The sequence below is a fragment of the Zalophus californianus genome, chromosome 3 (assembly GCF_009762305.2).
Source record: "Zalophus californianus isolate mZalCal1 chromosome 3, mZalCal1.pri.v2, whole genome shotgun sequence".
Taxonomy (NCBI): Eukaryota; Metazoa; Chordata; class Mammalia; order Carnivora; family Otariidae; genus Zalophus; species Zalophus californianus.
Genome location: NC_045597.1, coordinates 15,998,545 through 16,015,428, shown reverse-complemented (window position 1 = coordinate 16,015,428; position 16,884 = coordinate 15,998,545). Strand labels below are relative to the sequence as shown.

The following is a 16,884-nucleotide window of genomic DNA, read 5'->3' as shown; positions in this document are numbered from 1 at the left end:
GGATCCCAGGCCTCTGTCCCCATCAGGTCTGCCTTAGTAAGGAATTAGGATTCACAGTACTTCAGCGACACATTCTGAACACCAGTTCTTGCTAGCATAAAGCTTAGCTCACTGTCGTGTGCACTAAGGTGTCCAGGAAGAAAATTTTAAAAACAACTCAGGTCTCGAGTTACCGCAAAATGGTCACACATATTGTTCCGAGATAAAAATAAGAGAAAATGTGAAAATACTTAAACGGCGGAAGGATGAAAAGCCTTGCATGATACTGAAAAACAAACTGCAATCAAGTGGATATTCTTTGGAATCAAAGGCGTGCGCCTCCCTGGTGGCTAATAGGGTCCCTTTTTTGCAGCTTGTCTGCATGGCCCCCTCGGCTGGAAAGTGAATTGGCCAATGTTTCCATGCAGAATGTTAAAATGGCATATGCACCCCTTGCTGTTCCTTTGCTGTTATGTCCTTCAATCGCACCGTGAAAAGCCCTGGCTACTGAAATACCAGAGTGAACACGACCTGATTATAAGATGTCCTGTGGTGACTCAGAGGGGACCCACACACTCCTCACTTAGCCAGGTACAACCCACCATTCCTCCTGCCCTTCTGACATGAGTGCGCCTTGTGGGACCACCTTATTTTGTGTTAGCAGGATTGTCCGTGGCCTTGTAATAGATTGGGACAATTAAATCTATTTTCCCAATCGACATGTATTGAGCTCCTACCATGTGCTAAGATATGTGTGACCAACGTGTCCTTGTTTGCTGGGACTTCCCAGTTTTAGTGCTGAAAATATGGCATGTCCTAGAACCGCCCCCCCCCCATGTCCCAGGCAAACTGGGGTGGTTGGTCACCTGGCCCATCTAAGCACTGAGGATGACAAGTTAGAAACCTCTCCCTGCGTCAAGAAGCAGGTGGTCTTAGAATCAGAAAAGTAAGCCAATTACAAAAACTTAGAGTAATCAGTACTTAAAATAATGAACAGGGCACCATGGACACAGAAAGTTGAATCTAACTTGGGAAGCGAGAGAATGTTCCTTGAAAGAGACAATGCTTGAGTGTGATTTAAAGAATGAGCAGCACGACATAGACAGTTAAATTCTGCAAGCCTCAAAAGAGGAGATACTGGTGGGACGTCATGCTATTTTATTCTTTCTTTGTGTCCCAAAATACATATCTTTGGTTCAGATTCCCACAGTGTAATGGTGGGGTCTTAGCATTAAATAAACAGAAAAGAGAATGGTAATTCTTGGTGTACTTATTATGGGACAGAATACACCTTACAGTATTTCAGGACTGAAGCTAGTGACAGTTTTCTGGATTAGTTATGCATATGCAATGCCTATTTCTTCTCCTGGAGTTTGTGTTTGAGAACCGTGAAAATGAGTAGCTTAGGGGTGATAGCCCAGGTTGCAAAGGTGAGGGACACCAATGTGGCACCTTGAAGAACAAATCAAGCGAGGGATTTTATTTTTGATATGCTTTATTTTGAAAAAAATTCAAATGTACTGAAAAATTGCATTTTTAAAAAATTGTATACTTCCATCTAGATTCATTCAGCATTAAAAATTTGCCACATTTGCAGGGCACCTGGGTGACTCAGTCAGTTGAGCGTCCAACTCTTGGTTTCAGCTCAGGTCATGATCTCATGGGTCGTGGGATCGAGCCCCACATTGGGCTTCACACTCAGTGGGGAGTCTGCTTGAGATTCTCCCCCCTGCCCCTCCCCCTTCTCATGTGTGCATGTGTTCTCTCTTTCTCTCTCTCTCAAATAAATAATCTTTAAAAAAATTGTCACATTTGCTATCTTGCTCTATCTCTATACATCTATGTGATGATGATGATGATGATTCCTGAATCATTCTAGAGTAAGCTGTGGAAACCATAACCCTTTAACTCAAAGTAGTCCAGCGTGTATCTCCTAAGAACATGACGGTCTCCCATATGACCACAATATGAGTTCATATTCAGAAACTTCAACAATAACACAGTATTATTTAATATAGAGTCAATATTCAAATTTTGCCAACTATCTCCATAATATCCTTTCTGGCAATTATTTTTCCAACCTAGTGCCCAATCCAGAATCATATGCTGCATTTGAATGTCATGTGTCTTATTCCTCTTAATCTGGAAGAAGTATTCAGCCTTCCCTTGTCTTTTATGACTGACATTTTTGAAGTGTACAAGCCAATTTTCTCATAGAATGTCCATCACCTAGGACATTGTGTTTGTCTGTTGTGTCCTCATGACTGGACCTGCATTATGAATTTTAGCCACATAAGTGATGTGTCCTTCTTGTCACCTCACATCTGGAGACACCCCAAATCACTTTGTCCCACTACTTCGATCACATGGTTAAGGTGGGGGCTGGCCCAGTTTCTACACTGTAGAGTGACCAGTTTTCCTTTTGTAATAATGAGGAATCTGTGGTAAATACTTTGAGATTGTGCAAACATCCTATGCCCCATCAAACTTTCCACCCAGCATTTTTTGCGTTTGTACTGGTTTGTGAGGGCTGCTGTAACAAAGTACCACCAAGTGGGTGGCTTATGACAGATTTGCTGTCTCACAATTGGGAGGCTAGAAGTCTAAGATCAAGGTGTCAGTGGGGTTGGTTTCTTCTGGGATTATGAGGGCATATCTGTTCCCTGACTCTCTCCTACCTTCTGGTGGATTGCTGTCGATCTTTGATGTTCCTTGGATCGTAAATGTATCCCCCTGATCCATGTCTTCATCTTCACATGGTGTTCTCCACGTATATATCTGTCCCTGTGCCTAAATTTCCCCTTTTTATAAGGACAGAGTCATACTGGAGTAGAGTCCACCCTAATGACTCCATTTTAACCTGATCTTTTGCAACAACCCCATTTCCAAATAAAGTCACATACATTCACAGGTACTGTGGTTAGGACTCCAACATCTTTTGGGAGGGATGCAATTCAACCCACAGCAGCATCTGTAGCTAATATTTGCTGAGATCAATTATTACTATGATGGCTGCAGAATGGTGATTTTTCTGTCACTTTCAACATTTATTAGTTGGCTTTGGGATTGTGTTTTTTTATAATTGATAAACAGAATGTTCATCCATCTATAGCTGGATAGAAGTGGCCATGTCTTTCAAGCAAAAAATATAAAGCAAAAACATACACACACATCTGTGCCCAAAGTAGTTGAAAAGGACTAACTCTCATTGCAAAGCTCCTTACCCAGTCGGATTGGCCAGAAGGACAGCCAGGGGTTAGGGTAGCCCGTGGACCAAAGTCAGCATCAGTGGGGGAAATCAGAGAGTGCAGGTCTCAAGCCATCCTAAATATTTGTTTTGTGTAAGCTACTTCTTGGAATGTCATTACCCAAGGATTCTCTTCACGCTCTAAAACAAAAGTAACATCACACTATTTAAGGGTATGTGCCAGATTCTCAAATTCAGTATTCTGATCATCTTCAGGCCTTATGGATGAGCAGACATTTCACAGTACTGAAGCCTCTTGTCATCATCAGAATCACAGAGAAGCAAGGGCCAAAGACTATATAAATCTGGAGCTGCTGGGAAACATGATTGGAACAGAGGTTCCATATTCCTTTGTATTTACTCTTAAACCTGACAAAAGATCTTTGGAATTGTTTTCTAAAACTCTATACTCCATCCACAGTAAACACTGAATACTTTATTTCCAAAGGCTATCGATCTCAAATACAAAATGCCAGTAAGTCTCAGTGGTTGTCCCTTCTACGATGCCTTGTGGGTATGCTAAAGCTGCTGTATCAACATACCACTTAAAGAACAGAAATTTATTGTCTATGGCTCTGGAGGCTAGAAGCCCTAAACCAAGATGTCAGCAGGATTGGTTTTTCCTGAGGCTGTGAGGGGACAATATTTTCTAGGTCTTTCTCTACATTGTCTTACCTTTATGCATATCTCTGTGTCCCAAGTTTCCCTTTGGACTAGGGCCATTCTAATAATCTCATTTTAACTTTTATTACCTCTGTAAAAAGCAAACAAACAAACAAAAAAACCCTATGTCTGAATAAGGTCACATTCTGAGGGCCTGAGTGTTAGGACTTCAGCATGTGAATGTGGGGGAATGTAATTCAACCTACAACAGATGCATTTCAACTATCCATAGGTTCCCGATGTTCACATAGGGAATAGAATAGAAAATCAGAGTTGTGACTGCATGAACCTAGTTGTTAACTATGGAACCAAAATGGTACTGAATCCCTGTCTCTACTCTTTCTGCAGGTGAAAAGTCAGTGCTGAGCCTGAAAACACTAAAGATGGGGTTACTAAGCTTTTCCCCTCCAACCATCCATAGGGCTGAGGATTTTACACTTACCTGTATTCGGAATGACTTTTCTTTTTCTGCTGTAGAGATTTTTAAGTGGGTTTGGGTTGCTACTCACCATCCAAGTGTGCACTGTACAGACGTGTCCATCAGTTAAGAGCAGAGGTTACCAGCAGTCAAATTAGTGACAATATTTATTTCTTACAGAAACAAATAGACCATTGGGGAAGGCATTTTGTCTCTCGGTGCATTGTTTTTGTGCAGTTATCTGACATCCAAGCAAATGAATTCTAAAGAATATATTTAGGGAAATCTGCAATAGGGAACACCTATTTTTCCCAGTCAGAGAGGGACCTGAAGCCATTGAGATGCTTCGTAAGTTTTTAATTCAAAGCATGGGAGGACAGAAAAGATGGAAAACAAAAGCCAATTACCTGCGAACTCTCTGCCACGAGCTAGAGGAAGATTGAGGGAGGAGGTAGGGAGGCTTGCCTGGGCAATAAATCCTGCAGCATGGAGTCTCTCTCTTAAAACTGAGTTTGTGCTCGTCCTATCACAGATTCTCTAACCTTCACCTGTGTCGTGTCCTTGTGTAGAAATGGGCAACAGCTGGGGAGACTATTCACTCTCTTTCCTTGCTTTCTTGACCAGGTCACAGACATAAAAGAGAAACTGAAGCTCTCTAAAAAGGTCTGGTCGGCGTTGCCCTACACCATCTGCAAGGATGAGAGCATGACAGCAAGTGCGGCCAACGAAGAGGAGTGCTGGAATGGGCACAGCAAAGCCAGGTGAGGGGGACTCACCGTTCTTCTGGTCAGGGCATTGCGCAGCCAGCCCTGGAAGGCTCTGCTGGCCCAACCCTACGGGCCTGTTTATGCAAAAAGCAACGGAGGGTGGAGGGACACCTCGTCACTTAGCGACAGCAGTTCAGAGTGACAGGTTTGATGGGCACCTGGGAGCGCTTACTCTCAAGGCACCCTTAAGCGTGGAATCCTTGTTCTGAATGCCTCGCCTCTGGATGAGGACGGAGGAACGGTGACAGATGCCAGTTACGGATATCCTGAGATCACAAAGCGCCTTTTATGTTCGCTTAATGACTTGAAGACAGCAGAGCTATTTTTATCCAGAGTGAAATGTGCAGGGTGCACTGTTCTTTCCATCACAAGTTAAACAGGAAGTGAAAGTTCAAGTGCAATATTTTTCACCCTTGGAGAAAAAGAGTGTTTGATGGGCTCATTGGAAGGGTAAGGGAAAAAGAAAATGACCAAGGGACAACCGGGAAAGTGTTCTCATAGGTTCCCTGCCTTGAAAAGTCCCCCTGGGATCTCCGGATGGGAGATGGCTCTGTTTTCATCCTGCTCGGCTGCCCAGGGTTGCTGCCGCTTGATGTGGAATTTCTGAATTTCTTAATTCAGCCCAGAAATGGGGTTGGCCTGAGTTTTCCTGGGGTGGAGGAGTTGGACAGGAGAACTGGCTGGGAGCTGGTGAGCAAGGCAGGACACCAGGAGAGGAGGCTGCCCAAGCACGCCTCAGTGGGGATGCGGGTGGGCAGAGCAGCTGGTAAATTGGACTCAAGGAGTCTTTGGGGATTGACGAGCAGGTGCAGAAGTTAAGGGCGGGGGGGGATGGGGTCTGTTCTGGGCCTTAGTGGGCATTTTCAAGGAGATGAAGCCGCTGTGATCAAAAGGAAACAGGAAGATCCATGGATATTAAGTTCAGAAGAAACTGCAGAAGCTAAGCGGGGGTGCAAGTGAGGTGCTCATTAGGTGTTATTTCTCACATGGCTGAGTTGAATTTTTTAGCATCTATTAGTAATGATATTATTAGCCATACTGACTCCCCAGTATGCTTAGCAAGGCAAAAACAAGACAGCTATAGAAAGAGCTGTAATCATTTCAAGTTGCTCCAGAATATCAATGTCCAAATCTTAGATCACGAGGGAAGACAGATATTTGTCATATCAACAACACGCCCCTCAAAAATGCTTAGTCATTTATCAGGGTCCGGCCTTGTAGGAAGGAGACCTTTGGCCAGCAAATTCAGCTGTGAAATTTAACAGCTTCTAATGTGTCTTTTCCTAATGATTGTACAGAAAGACACTGTAAAGGATGACCAGATGGCCTAATGAATAAAGTGGTTGATTTTCTGAGCTGCTCTGTTACCCATCTGTGTTTACCTTTCAGCCTTGGCTGAAATGAAGGCTGTTTTGAACTACATTCCCACGGTTACACAGGTTGCTGGCTATTAGGGCATACACAAAAGGAAAGATAAGGAAATGTTGCAGGAAGGGATTGGGGAGGGGACTACATAACACTCCATCAAGAAAAAGAGTGAGAAGTTGGTGGCCATTAAAGCTAGAGCTAGGGGAGACCGGGTTTAGCCGAATTCCACATTGTGTAGATCAGGAACCCGGGTGGGTGAATGATCAGTCCAAGGTTGCCCAACTAGCAAGACTGAAAGCTGGAAATCTCCCAAGTCCTAGCCCAATATTCTTTTACGTCAACATCCTCCTGCCTCTAAAACAAATGGCTGCTAAATATTTTTCTCCCCCGGTTAGGAGAACAAATGAAACAAATCCTTAGCTCTATAAAAGATTTAGCGGACCTACATTCATTCATTCAGTCCCTCCATCCATCAGCAATGTTATTAAGCACTCCCTCTGCCCAGGCACTCTGCAAGACTCCGTGATTTAAGTACTCTATGATAGTGGTGATGTCTGTCAACCAATGAAAAGCGCAGTGGCAGGAGAGGGGACTTCAAGGGCCATACTGTTGCACTGTAGGCTTGGGAAAGGACAGTGTGGGTGGAGAACCACCCAGATCAGTACTTAGGGACCAGATTTTATTTTAATCCAAGGTCAATGGGAGCCCATTAGGGAAATTTATGCAGGTGAGTGAAATTATCAAATTTAATGCAGTATAATCATTTGCAAGGATATCCCAGAATCTAATCCAGTCTACCATTTTTTTTAAATGAGGCTGTCAAATATTTATGACTCAAATTATATCCCCACTAAAAAATTAAAATTTCATAGTTTCTTTTTAAAATTCTTCCACTGCCATGAAATCTTAATAACTTTATATTTAATAGCATAGTAAGTAGATAACCAGTAAAGACTTGTTGAATTAATTTAATTGAAGCTTTCCTCTCATTCTCACCCAAATATTAATTGATCCAGGAACACGTGAGAAAATTTTTTTCAATTCCACTAACTATTTTGTAAGTTTAAAATCCACTTGTAATGCAGGTAATAACCTATTTTTCCTTACATTTTGAGTATGGATTTTCAGATAATAGGCCTTCTAAAAATTTGGGATGCATGTAAAAAAAGAAAGAAAGAAAGGTTATTCTTATCAAAGAACCAGAACCTTGATTTAAAAAAAAAAAAATTCTATCAACAGGGTTAATGGATTGTGGAACAGAGGTGCCTATTAGCACTGATAGAGCCTGTCATGGTCTGGAGTTCCTAACTCAAGCCTGCTTGACGAGACCACCGACAGCGTAGACATTTCTTCCTCCCTTTATGTTTTATCCACCCGACTCCTGCAGCCACATTCTTCCACGCACACCCACTCGCAATGCCCTCTCCTCCCACCTAAGCATTTGATCTGGCTTGTCTTCCAACACCCATATTTGTCCTTGCTATTTTCTGAACGCTACCCCACAGCTTGTTACCATACTTCCTGGATTCAGGAGCATAACTGTTTCACATGTTAGCATATCTGAAATCAAAATGACTCCTACCAGGGATATGTCCATTTCTTCCAGTGTATTGTCTTTTCCCAAAGAGTTGTCACTAAGTGAATGGCTCCTGTTGACACTGATGATGACTTTAAACAGAAAGAGCAGGATACCCGTAGAGGTGGCTGCTATGGCGGCTGCTGGGTGAACCTGCTGTGTGGAGAGGGTCAAGGGTCTGGGAGCAGAGGCTCCTCTAGAATAAGGACCCGCCCTCAACTTCCTGCTCCCACCGTCAGCCATTGCTGACAGATCTCACTCTGCTTCAGGAGCTAGGCGGGTCTGGAAACAGGAGGGGAGGTAGAAGGAAGAGGCTATGCCATTCGAGGGGGAAATTGTGTGTTTGCCGATGACCTGTGAGCATTGAGGTCTCCATTCCACCAAAAAGACTGGTTGTCAGGAGAGGCTCTTCCCTGCTTCCCTTTCCCTTGCCAATCTCCCAGGACAATTTAAAGACCAATGTGATCATGTCTATGAAAATAGGCTGTGAATTCTAAACAGCGCTTCCCAAATGTTAACGTGCAGGCTACAGTCTTAGGGAGCTTGTGAAAAGTGCCGATTCCGGCTCAGTAAGTCTGGGGTGGGACCTAAGATTTTGCTTTTCTAACAAGCTTCCAGAACATGGAGTTGTTGCAGATCCTGGGGCCACACTTGGAGCAGTAAGGCTCAAAGACCGAACACCAGACACCCAATGGAACACACTTATACTTAAAAAAGATTCATCGCTTATCTGAAATCCAGATGTAACTGGCAATCCTGCCGTTTTATCTGGCAGCCCTACTCTAAGCTCCTATTAACATGTAAGCTACTCCCTTTTTCAGTTCACGCACACACCTCGGGAAGCATGTTATGATTTGTGGTTTTTCCTTGGTCTCCACGCATACCCTGATGCTTCCTTTAATGGGCTTTCCTTAGATTAAAAACAACAGCAACTGGGCTGAGGAGGTCACGTGGCGCTGGTGTGACGTCAGCCACTGAAGATAGCCGGAACACAGGCTAGGTTGAAGCCGTCTCGACAATGAATTGCTTAGGCTTCACATGTGCATCAAAAGAGAATTTGAAGTTGGAAATCCTGCACAGCCTTTATAATGCAGGGTATTGTCCACACAAACCTCTGGTCTCGAATGGGATGCCCGGTGGGCTAAGGATGGGTACTTCAATTCCCTGGCCAGTGCTTGACTTAGTTAATGCCTTCGTTCATGCTGCAGTAACAAACACACCAGAGTCTGGATGGCTTAAACAGAAACTGATTTCTCATAGCCTGGAGGCTCTAAGTCCAAGATCAGGGGGCCAACAGGGTTGGGTTGCAGTGAGAACCCTTTTCCTGGCTTGTGGACAGCTGCTGTCTCTGCCATGTGAGGACAGAGAGAGAAAGAGGGTTCTAGTCTCTTCTTCTTCTAAGGGCACTAATCTCATCATGTGGGGGCTCCACCTTCACCCTCACCTACAACTAATCACCTCCCAAAGGCCCCACCTCCTAATACCATCACATTGGGAGTTAGGGCTTCAACATACAGATCTGGGGGGTGGGAAGGGGACATAAATTCTCTCTACAGCAGTTAGTACTCAGATTCACATCCTCCACTATCAGAACAGCTAATAAAGAATTTTCCTCAGAATTCTTAGCAGTGTCTGCTACTCAAGAAAAGCAGCCTAGGATGCATCCTCAGTGACCGACAGGACAGTAAGTTTGCAAATGTAACTTCTTCCATGTCTCGCTGACGTAAGCAAATTCCTAGAGAGAAATGAAAGAAGACACAGCAACACCGACTCAACTCAGACAAATAGCAATCAAAAGGAAGCTAGTAAGTAAGGGGAGGGGGGAATCGATAATAATCTAGAAGGCCAAAGGGGGAAAAAAGTGAAAGCAGCACGGTGTGGGTTACAAGTCTAGGCCTCCTAACGCTCCCAGGGTGAACGCAGAGATCCCAGAAGGACACGTGCAACCATCTGTCACCCCTGAGAAGGGCACCGTGGGTAGCTGGGGGGTCAGGACGAGCTGTGGGTAAGGAGCTGGAGAAGAATGACAGGATGCAAGCAGGAAAGCATGGGCTCCGAGGGAGATACAACTTGTATATGGTTAGCGTTTGCAGGCTAGAGCTTGGTCAGGTGGCAGCCACCGGAAAAATAAAACCCTCATGGTGTTCCTACAGGCTCTTCACCTTTGGGCTCCCATCGAGGCAGATTTTACTTTCTGAGGCCATAACTCTGTCAAATTACATCACCATCTGTATCTTCCTCAAGGATTGTTTTCTCTTCCTGGGGATTCTTTGTTTAAGGCCACAGGAGGGGAAGAGGAAAGGTTAGCACGGGGCATGACGGGACGGGCGGGAAGAGTGCGATGAAAGCGCCCTGTGAGAGGCCACGCTCAACAGCCTGTGGATTTTGTGACAGGACACACGTGGTTCCAGATGTGCCAGCGTTTCTTCAGTGATTTCCAGATTCCTCCCCCTCCCCATAAAACTGGCAAGCCACTTCCCGCGTCCACCCCTCCGTAAGCCAGTGTCCAGCCTTCACCGTGTCCTTTCTTCAAAATGCCTTCTGGGAGGAGGCCAACAAGACGCTGGCTGATGAGGATTGTTCAGGTCGGTTGGAAACAGAGTGTTCGCAGGGAGCCTCTGCTGGTTTTCAAAGCCCCTGATCCTCACAGAAATAACTGTGTCCCCAAGGAAATCTTTCCTCAGGCCGGGAGATAAATACAGTAAATTGTAAGAAATAGGAAATGTAGAAAAATCTAGAAAGTAGATCAGTCCCTCTCACCAGCCACCGAGTGGATTGACTAAGCAAAGAAATAGCAAGTCATGACTGGGGACATTTGAGCAGATGGAAGAGGCTTGAAATGATGCACAGCGATGAGAAATCTGTCAAAGACAGTGACTTTGCGGAGCCGGCAGGACAATATTGTTTTAGTCTGATTGCAGAATGTGTCCCAAAGCACTCTGGCTGCATTTTAAAGAACTGTAAAGTATCTGATGTATACCCAGCCAGGCAACCGCGTTTAGGAAGGGGGGAAATCTGTCCGGGAATGAACTGGAAGCTGTCAAACCCAGCATTCTTGAGCGCATCCTTCCGTGCTGTGCACACGTGGGAGGGAGGAGCCCTCGAAAGCTGCAGTCCTGCGGCCGAGGGGTGCTGCGTGCACTCCCGCAAGTGGGGAAAATGCAGCTCCCAATAGGAGGCAAGAAGTGCATTGCTGTCAACCACTCAGCAGCCCTGGGGACTGGCTCATGGGTCTTTTGTCCCGCTCAGGCTGTAGGTCGCTGCCTCAAGCCCTACGAAGAAAGGATGGATAAGGGGGATCCTGCCAAGGAGTGGAGAGGCCAAGTCAAAGAGTTTAGCTTCTGCTCGATGCGGCAACCAATGAGCTGTGTGTCCTCCAGGGGTCCCCAAACCATTTCATGCCACGCGCTCTCCAGCTGGAGGAAAGGCACAACAAATCGTTCCTCTGTACGGAGTCCAGGCTTTACAAGTCCAAATTCTGCAGCCGTCAGCCCCTCCTAAGAAATAAGTTTGGCATCCGAGGGGCCATGTTAACAACTTCATTTTCATAAGAACGCATTAGAATTGCAGAGTGTGTTAGATTTTTCAAGCATTGTCATATAACTTAGCTCAGTAGGGCAGCTTATGAGGCGAGGTAAGGATTATTCATGTAAATATACAAATATATATAATCATATAAAGTAGCTAACTGGCTTGCCCACAATCACCCTCCTGGGTCTCAGGGAATCTCAGGTGTCCTACGTCAGTCTCTCACCTTTGACAGTATTATAGGGTCACATCCCATCGAAGTACCTAATGTCACAGGTAACTCCAGCTTAGCAGTCTTCAGGAATGTATAAACCCACTTAAAACATAAAGTCACACTATGCTTTGAGTAATTCCACTTTCTGGTCCAAAAAAAAAAAAAAAAAAGGAAGGTGGGGGGAGGGGAAAAAGTAACCTATATCAAGAACTTTAGAGAAGTTACACTTAAAACTGAAATTTTTTTTAAAAAACTGTGGTAAAATATACATAACATCAAATGTAACATTGTTACCATCTTTAAATGTACAGTTCAGTGGCCAGGAGGTACATTGGCATTATTGTTCACCATCACCACCATCTATCCACAGGCCTTTATCATCTTCCTAAACTGAAACTCTGAATCCATTAAAGACTCGTTCCTCACGCCTCCCTCTCCCCAGCTCCCAGCAACCACCATTCTCTTTCCTGCCTCTATGAATTTGACTCCTCTAGTTACCTCATGTAAGTGGAATTGCACAATATTTGTCTTTTTGTGTCTGGATGATTTCACTTAGCCTGTCCTTAAAGTTCATCCGTGTGGTAGCACGTGTCAGAATTTTCTTCCTTTTCAAGGCTGGATGTATTATCTGTACATACCACATTTAGTAACCTGTGCATACATCAATGGACACATGGGTCGCATCCACCTTTTGGCTATTGTAAATAATGCCACTGTGAACAGAAGGGCACAAATATCTGTTCCAGTACTTGCTTTCAATTATTTTGGATTGAATATTCCAGAAGCGGAATTGCTAGATCATATGGTAAGTCTAACTTTAATTTTTTGAAGAACCGCCATACTGTTTGCCATAGTATTGCACCATTTTACATTCCCTGTAGCAAGCACAAGAGTTCCAGTTTCTCCATGTTCCCAAGCCTGTTGATGGTAGCGCACATTCGGTTAGGGATGCCTGCCGTGCTGGCCTGGTCACATCACTCAGAGCAAGCTCCATAGACATTTCCCCAACCAGGGCCCTTACTTATGGCTGGGTTGGCTCTTGCACTTCAGCAAGAAATCATCAGGGAACCTTGAGGAACAAGATTTATTACTTAGGGGACCTGGAGAGCGCATGGCATGCTCAGTGACCACATAGCAAGGTCAGGGGTCACAGGGACAACCTGGGGCTTTGCCTTTATTCAGGTCGAGTGTAGGGTGCCTGAAATTTCTCAGGTTCACTGCCAATTGGCTGATTTCCTAATATAAAACCGAAGAGTAGGAATTAGGGCATGGGAAGGGAGATGTAGAGCATGGGAAGGGAGATGTGGGGCACTCAAGTGGTCAGTTCTCTAGGTTTTCCAGGGCTTTCTGAAAGGGGCACTTCCTGGGTGGGAGCAGCCTAGTTTCTTCTCCGCTGTTCTGCAAGTGGCCATTTCAGGTAGCCGCCGATGCATTTGGTCAAGATGCTGTCTTTGAAATGGATGCCTGGGCAATCAGAAGCTTAATGTCGGGCACTTACACTCCACTCTATGTCCCTGCCAACACTTGTTATTTTGTTTTGTTTTGTTTTCAAATAATAGCCACTCTAAGGGGTGTGAAGTTTAAAATTTCTATTTTAAGAAAGCCTCTGAAAGAAGTTATGGGTACCACAGGCTCATAATCCCTTATCTGAGATCCTTGGGACCATCTGTGTTTCGGATTTCAGACTCCTTTTAGAGTTTTAGAAAGTCATCCTAGGGCTGATACTATACATTATGTAATAATACTCCCAGTGGGTGGAGTCTGAGGCTGTAACTCACAGTAAACCACATTCAATTTCTGCAGCAAGATGTATTACTATTCCCGCTAAGTGAGATAAAATGAGAACTCTGATTTAGCCTCATTTCAGATCAGATCAAGTTTTGTTAATAAGGGGAGTACAGGAAAGAGAAAAAAATAACTTTGGAAATTTTTAAAATTTTGAAACTGCAGATAAGAAATATTGGGACCTGTATTACTATCATACTACTTAGATTAGTAAAACTCTTAAACCCACAGGAAGGAATGAGTATGTAGCTTAGAATTAGAAATCGCTGGAGAGACACGTATTGAATGCAGCTCATTTGTGGCAACAAGCAGGACCGAATCTGCTTTTGCCTCTCTGCTCAGTGTGCCTTGAGGCAGAAGCAGTAGGAGGAAGTATCTGTCACCTTAAAACAAACCCAAGCCAGGGGCCTGGGGCCCCCATTTCTCCCCATTCCTGCCCCGGCTTCCACTTGGACTCCTACCAACCCCACTGGGCACCAGCAGGATAAACTTCCTTACAGGTGTCTCGCTTCTCAGACTTTTACTGGCTTTCAAATCCCATTAGATCGTGAGAGCTGGGTGACCCTTTCCCCCACTGGGCAGATCCTTCTGTCAAAGCAACCACCAGCATCAATGAGGTGATAAGAAATACGGACTACAGATAGGTCAACATGTCTGTCCTCCTAGCAAGCACATTCATCTAGCAACTGAAAGGAGTGATTTTGAGTGGTGGCCATGACAGACATGATGGCTGGCCGGGGTGGGGGGGTGGTGAGGGGACGACCTTCTGGGGTGTCAGGTGACAGAGGGTGACAAAGGGTGTCACCTCTGCCAGTGGGAGCCCCAACAGAGCCTGCAGCCACTCACAAGGTTGAACATATAAGTGCCCCCACCCCCCAGTTCCTACGGAACTCTTCCACCCCGATCAGCTGTAACGTGTGGGTGTAAGGAAGGAAGCCTATGTCCACAATATGAAATTAGATGTTGGTCTTAGTCCATTCAAGCTGCCGTAACAAAATGCCGCATCTGGGTAGCTTAAAAACAACAGAAATTGATTGCCCACACTGCTGGAGGCTGGAAGTCCAAGTTCAGTGTGCCAGCCGGTCCGGTGAGAGCCCTCTTCTGGGTTGCAGATTTTTCAGTTTTTCGTTGTGTCCTCGTATGGTGCAAGGGCTAAGCTAGCTCTCTGGGGCCTCTTTTATGAGCTCTGCCCTCATGACCTGATCCCCTCCCAGAGACCTCACCTCCTGAAACCATTACCTTGGGCATTAGGTTTTCAACATGTGAACTTGAGGGGAACACAAATATTCAGCCCCTAACAACAGATGGGAAGAAAAATAATTCTGCAAAACCACTGAAGGTCTAGTTCCTATACATGCTCTTGTAGAATAGAAGGTAACCCGAATGGGCGAGCTATGCCTGCTTGTTCATGGATGGCACCCACTTGCCACGCTGAGTGTGAAGCATTGACCAACGATGACACCCTGTTCAACCTTCCAATCTGTCCTAATTTCTGGGTTCTCCCTGCCCCTGGATAAATGTGCATCCAGCCTGGGAAGCTGGCTTATCTGTACCAAGATCCTGCTTCCTTTCCGTGTCTCCCCAAACTGTAATGGTGCAAAAATAGAATGCCGTCATGACAAGAAGCTGGTGCAAAATCTAATAAAGAATAGTATGGGCTCAAAGAGGCATCCATTTCTTCAGGACACGAGCATTATACAAAGAGACCAAACATGAGTCCTGGGCTTCTATAGATCCCTCAGGTTGCACGTTGGATATCCATAGATTTGGCCTCGGGATGTACCTCTGGAGTGACAAAATGGCCATTTTCTTTTTCAACTGTGCTTGTGGTTTAAGTTTCCACATTGTCTCTAAAGTTACCCTCTGAATACACCAAAAGGAGAAAAGGTTCTTGAGGACACGGGTGCATTGTTACTTGTTTTTATTGTAAGCGGCTGAGCATCAGTAGGCACAGTTAGAGGGTGGGTTGATTTGGCAGTCTCTTATTGTTCCTGGATGCTCAGACTCCCAAGGGTAGCATTCCCATGTAAGCTATCGCAGTCAGCTTCTGATAAATGAGTCTCGGCTAGCCGTGCAGTGCGCACAGCATCTGAAAGAAACAAAGCCCTCCTCTGACCCAGCATAGGTACAGCTGCAGGAACATTGTCCGAGATGTTGAGGGGCAACACCAGAACCGACGGGCCCCTTTCAGCCACCCTCAACTCCCGTGTCAGCAAAGGCTAGCCTGCACTTGCTACTGTTCATGCCAATGAGCTTTAGTAATTAAGTAGAGCCCGTGGAGCCCAGCACATGTAACTGATGTCAGTAATAGTCAATCCAATGCCATATTTTAGAAGTCAAGTCCAGAAGCTAACAGAATTTATTAGTATATCAGCCATATTATGCTTTGCTGCAACACTAAAGAGAGGTAGTTCTATGACTTCTAAAAATTTCAATTAGGACTTTTTTTTTAGGGCAGCAAATACTGTGAAGCTTTATGGAAAAGAATTTGCAATGCACTCTGTGTGTTTTATTATTCATTATGTGGTGAACATGGTGAAGTCGATTTTGTTCAAGATCTAGATGAAGACATGGAGCTCATTCAGAGGACCTCTGACTCAAAATGGATAAACCAATTCATACACAAATGCATCATGCATAAGATTTCAATAACTGAAAAATGGCTGAAATATAAAAATCTCTCTGTGTGTTTCCATTTCTTCTTTTGGAGGCTAATGGATAGAGGGCCTTTGGTTTCTGGAACTTGGAAAATGACCCGCAGGAAGGGGAAGAAATGTAAGCATAAGTATGTTGCACAATGATATGTAAATAGGAAGGACAAAACAGAGGAATGGAAGTTTTCTCAGCTTGCAAGCCACAATAGTAGAAGCAGTAGAAGAATGATGATATAGCCATCAGGCAACGTTGCCCCCAGGCTATCGGGTTCCTGTCTCGGATGTCCCGATTCCCCTTGAGATCCACTCTTCCTCCCTCCACCTGGGTCTCCACCCTGAAGGCGGATCTCTACAAACTGCATCACCCGGGTCCCCTTGCCCACTGGCCTCCAGTTGACTTCAGCTAAAGGGAGGCAGCACGTGGAGGTCAGAAGGAGGGACGAGAGAAGTCAGGATATCATTCCCTCGACTCTCTCCCTGACAGGCCTTGGTTTGACAGTTGCTGTGTCATTCGGTTGCTCTCTGCGTTTTCAGTTCTTGGGCATACTGGTGACAGTCCCTTCCCCTCTGGCCCTCCTGCGATTGCCAGTCTTGGGGTTCCTTGCCACCCAGCGCTGGTTTCCCTGTTCATACCTTCATAAGTTGTCTCTTCTTCAAACTCTCTTTATTACCTCTTTGAGTGTGC

General features: G+C 45.0%; 1 protein-coding gene across 1 annotated transcript in view; it reads left to right on the top strand.

The window, feature by feature from the left end:
* The window catches only part of GPC6 (glypican 6), a 1,077,716-nt gene that overhangs the window by 1,050,514 nt on the left and 10,318 nt on the right, over positions 1-16,884 (top strand). Inside the window, exon 7 of the mRNA XM_027590888.2 lies at positions 4,932-5,068. Coding sequence (XP_027446689.1) covers positions 4,932-5,068 — 137 coding nt within the window. The remainder of the gene's footprint in view (positions 1-4,931; positions 5,069-16,884) is intronic.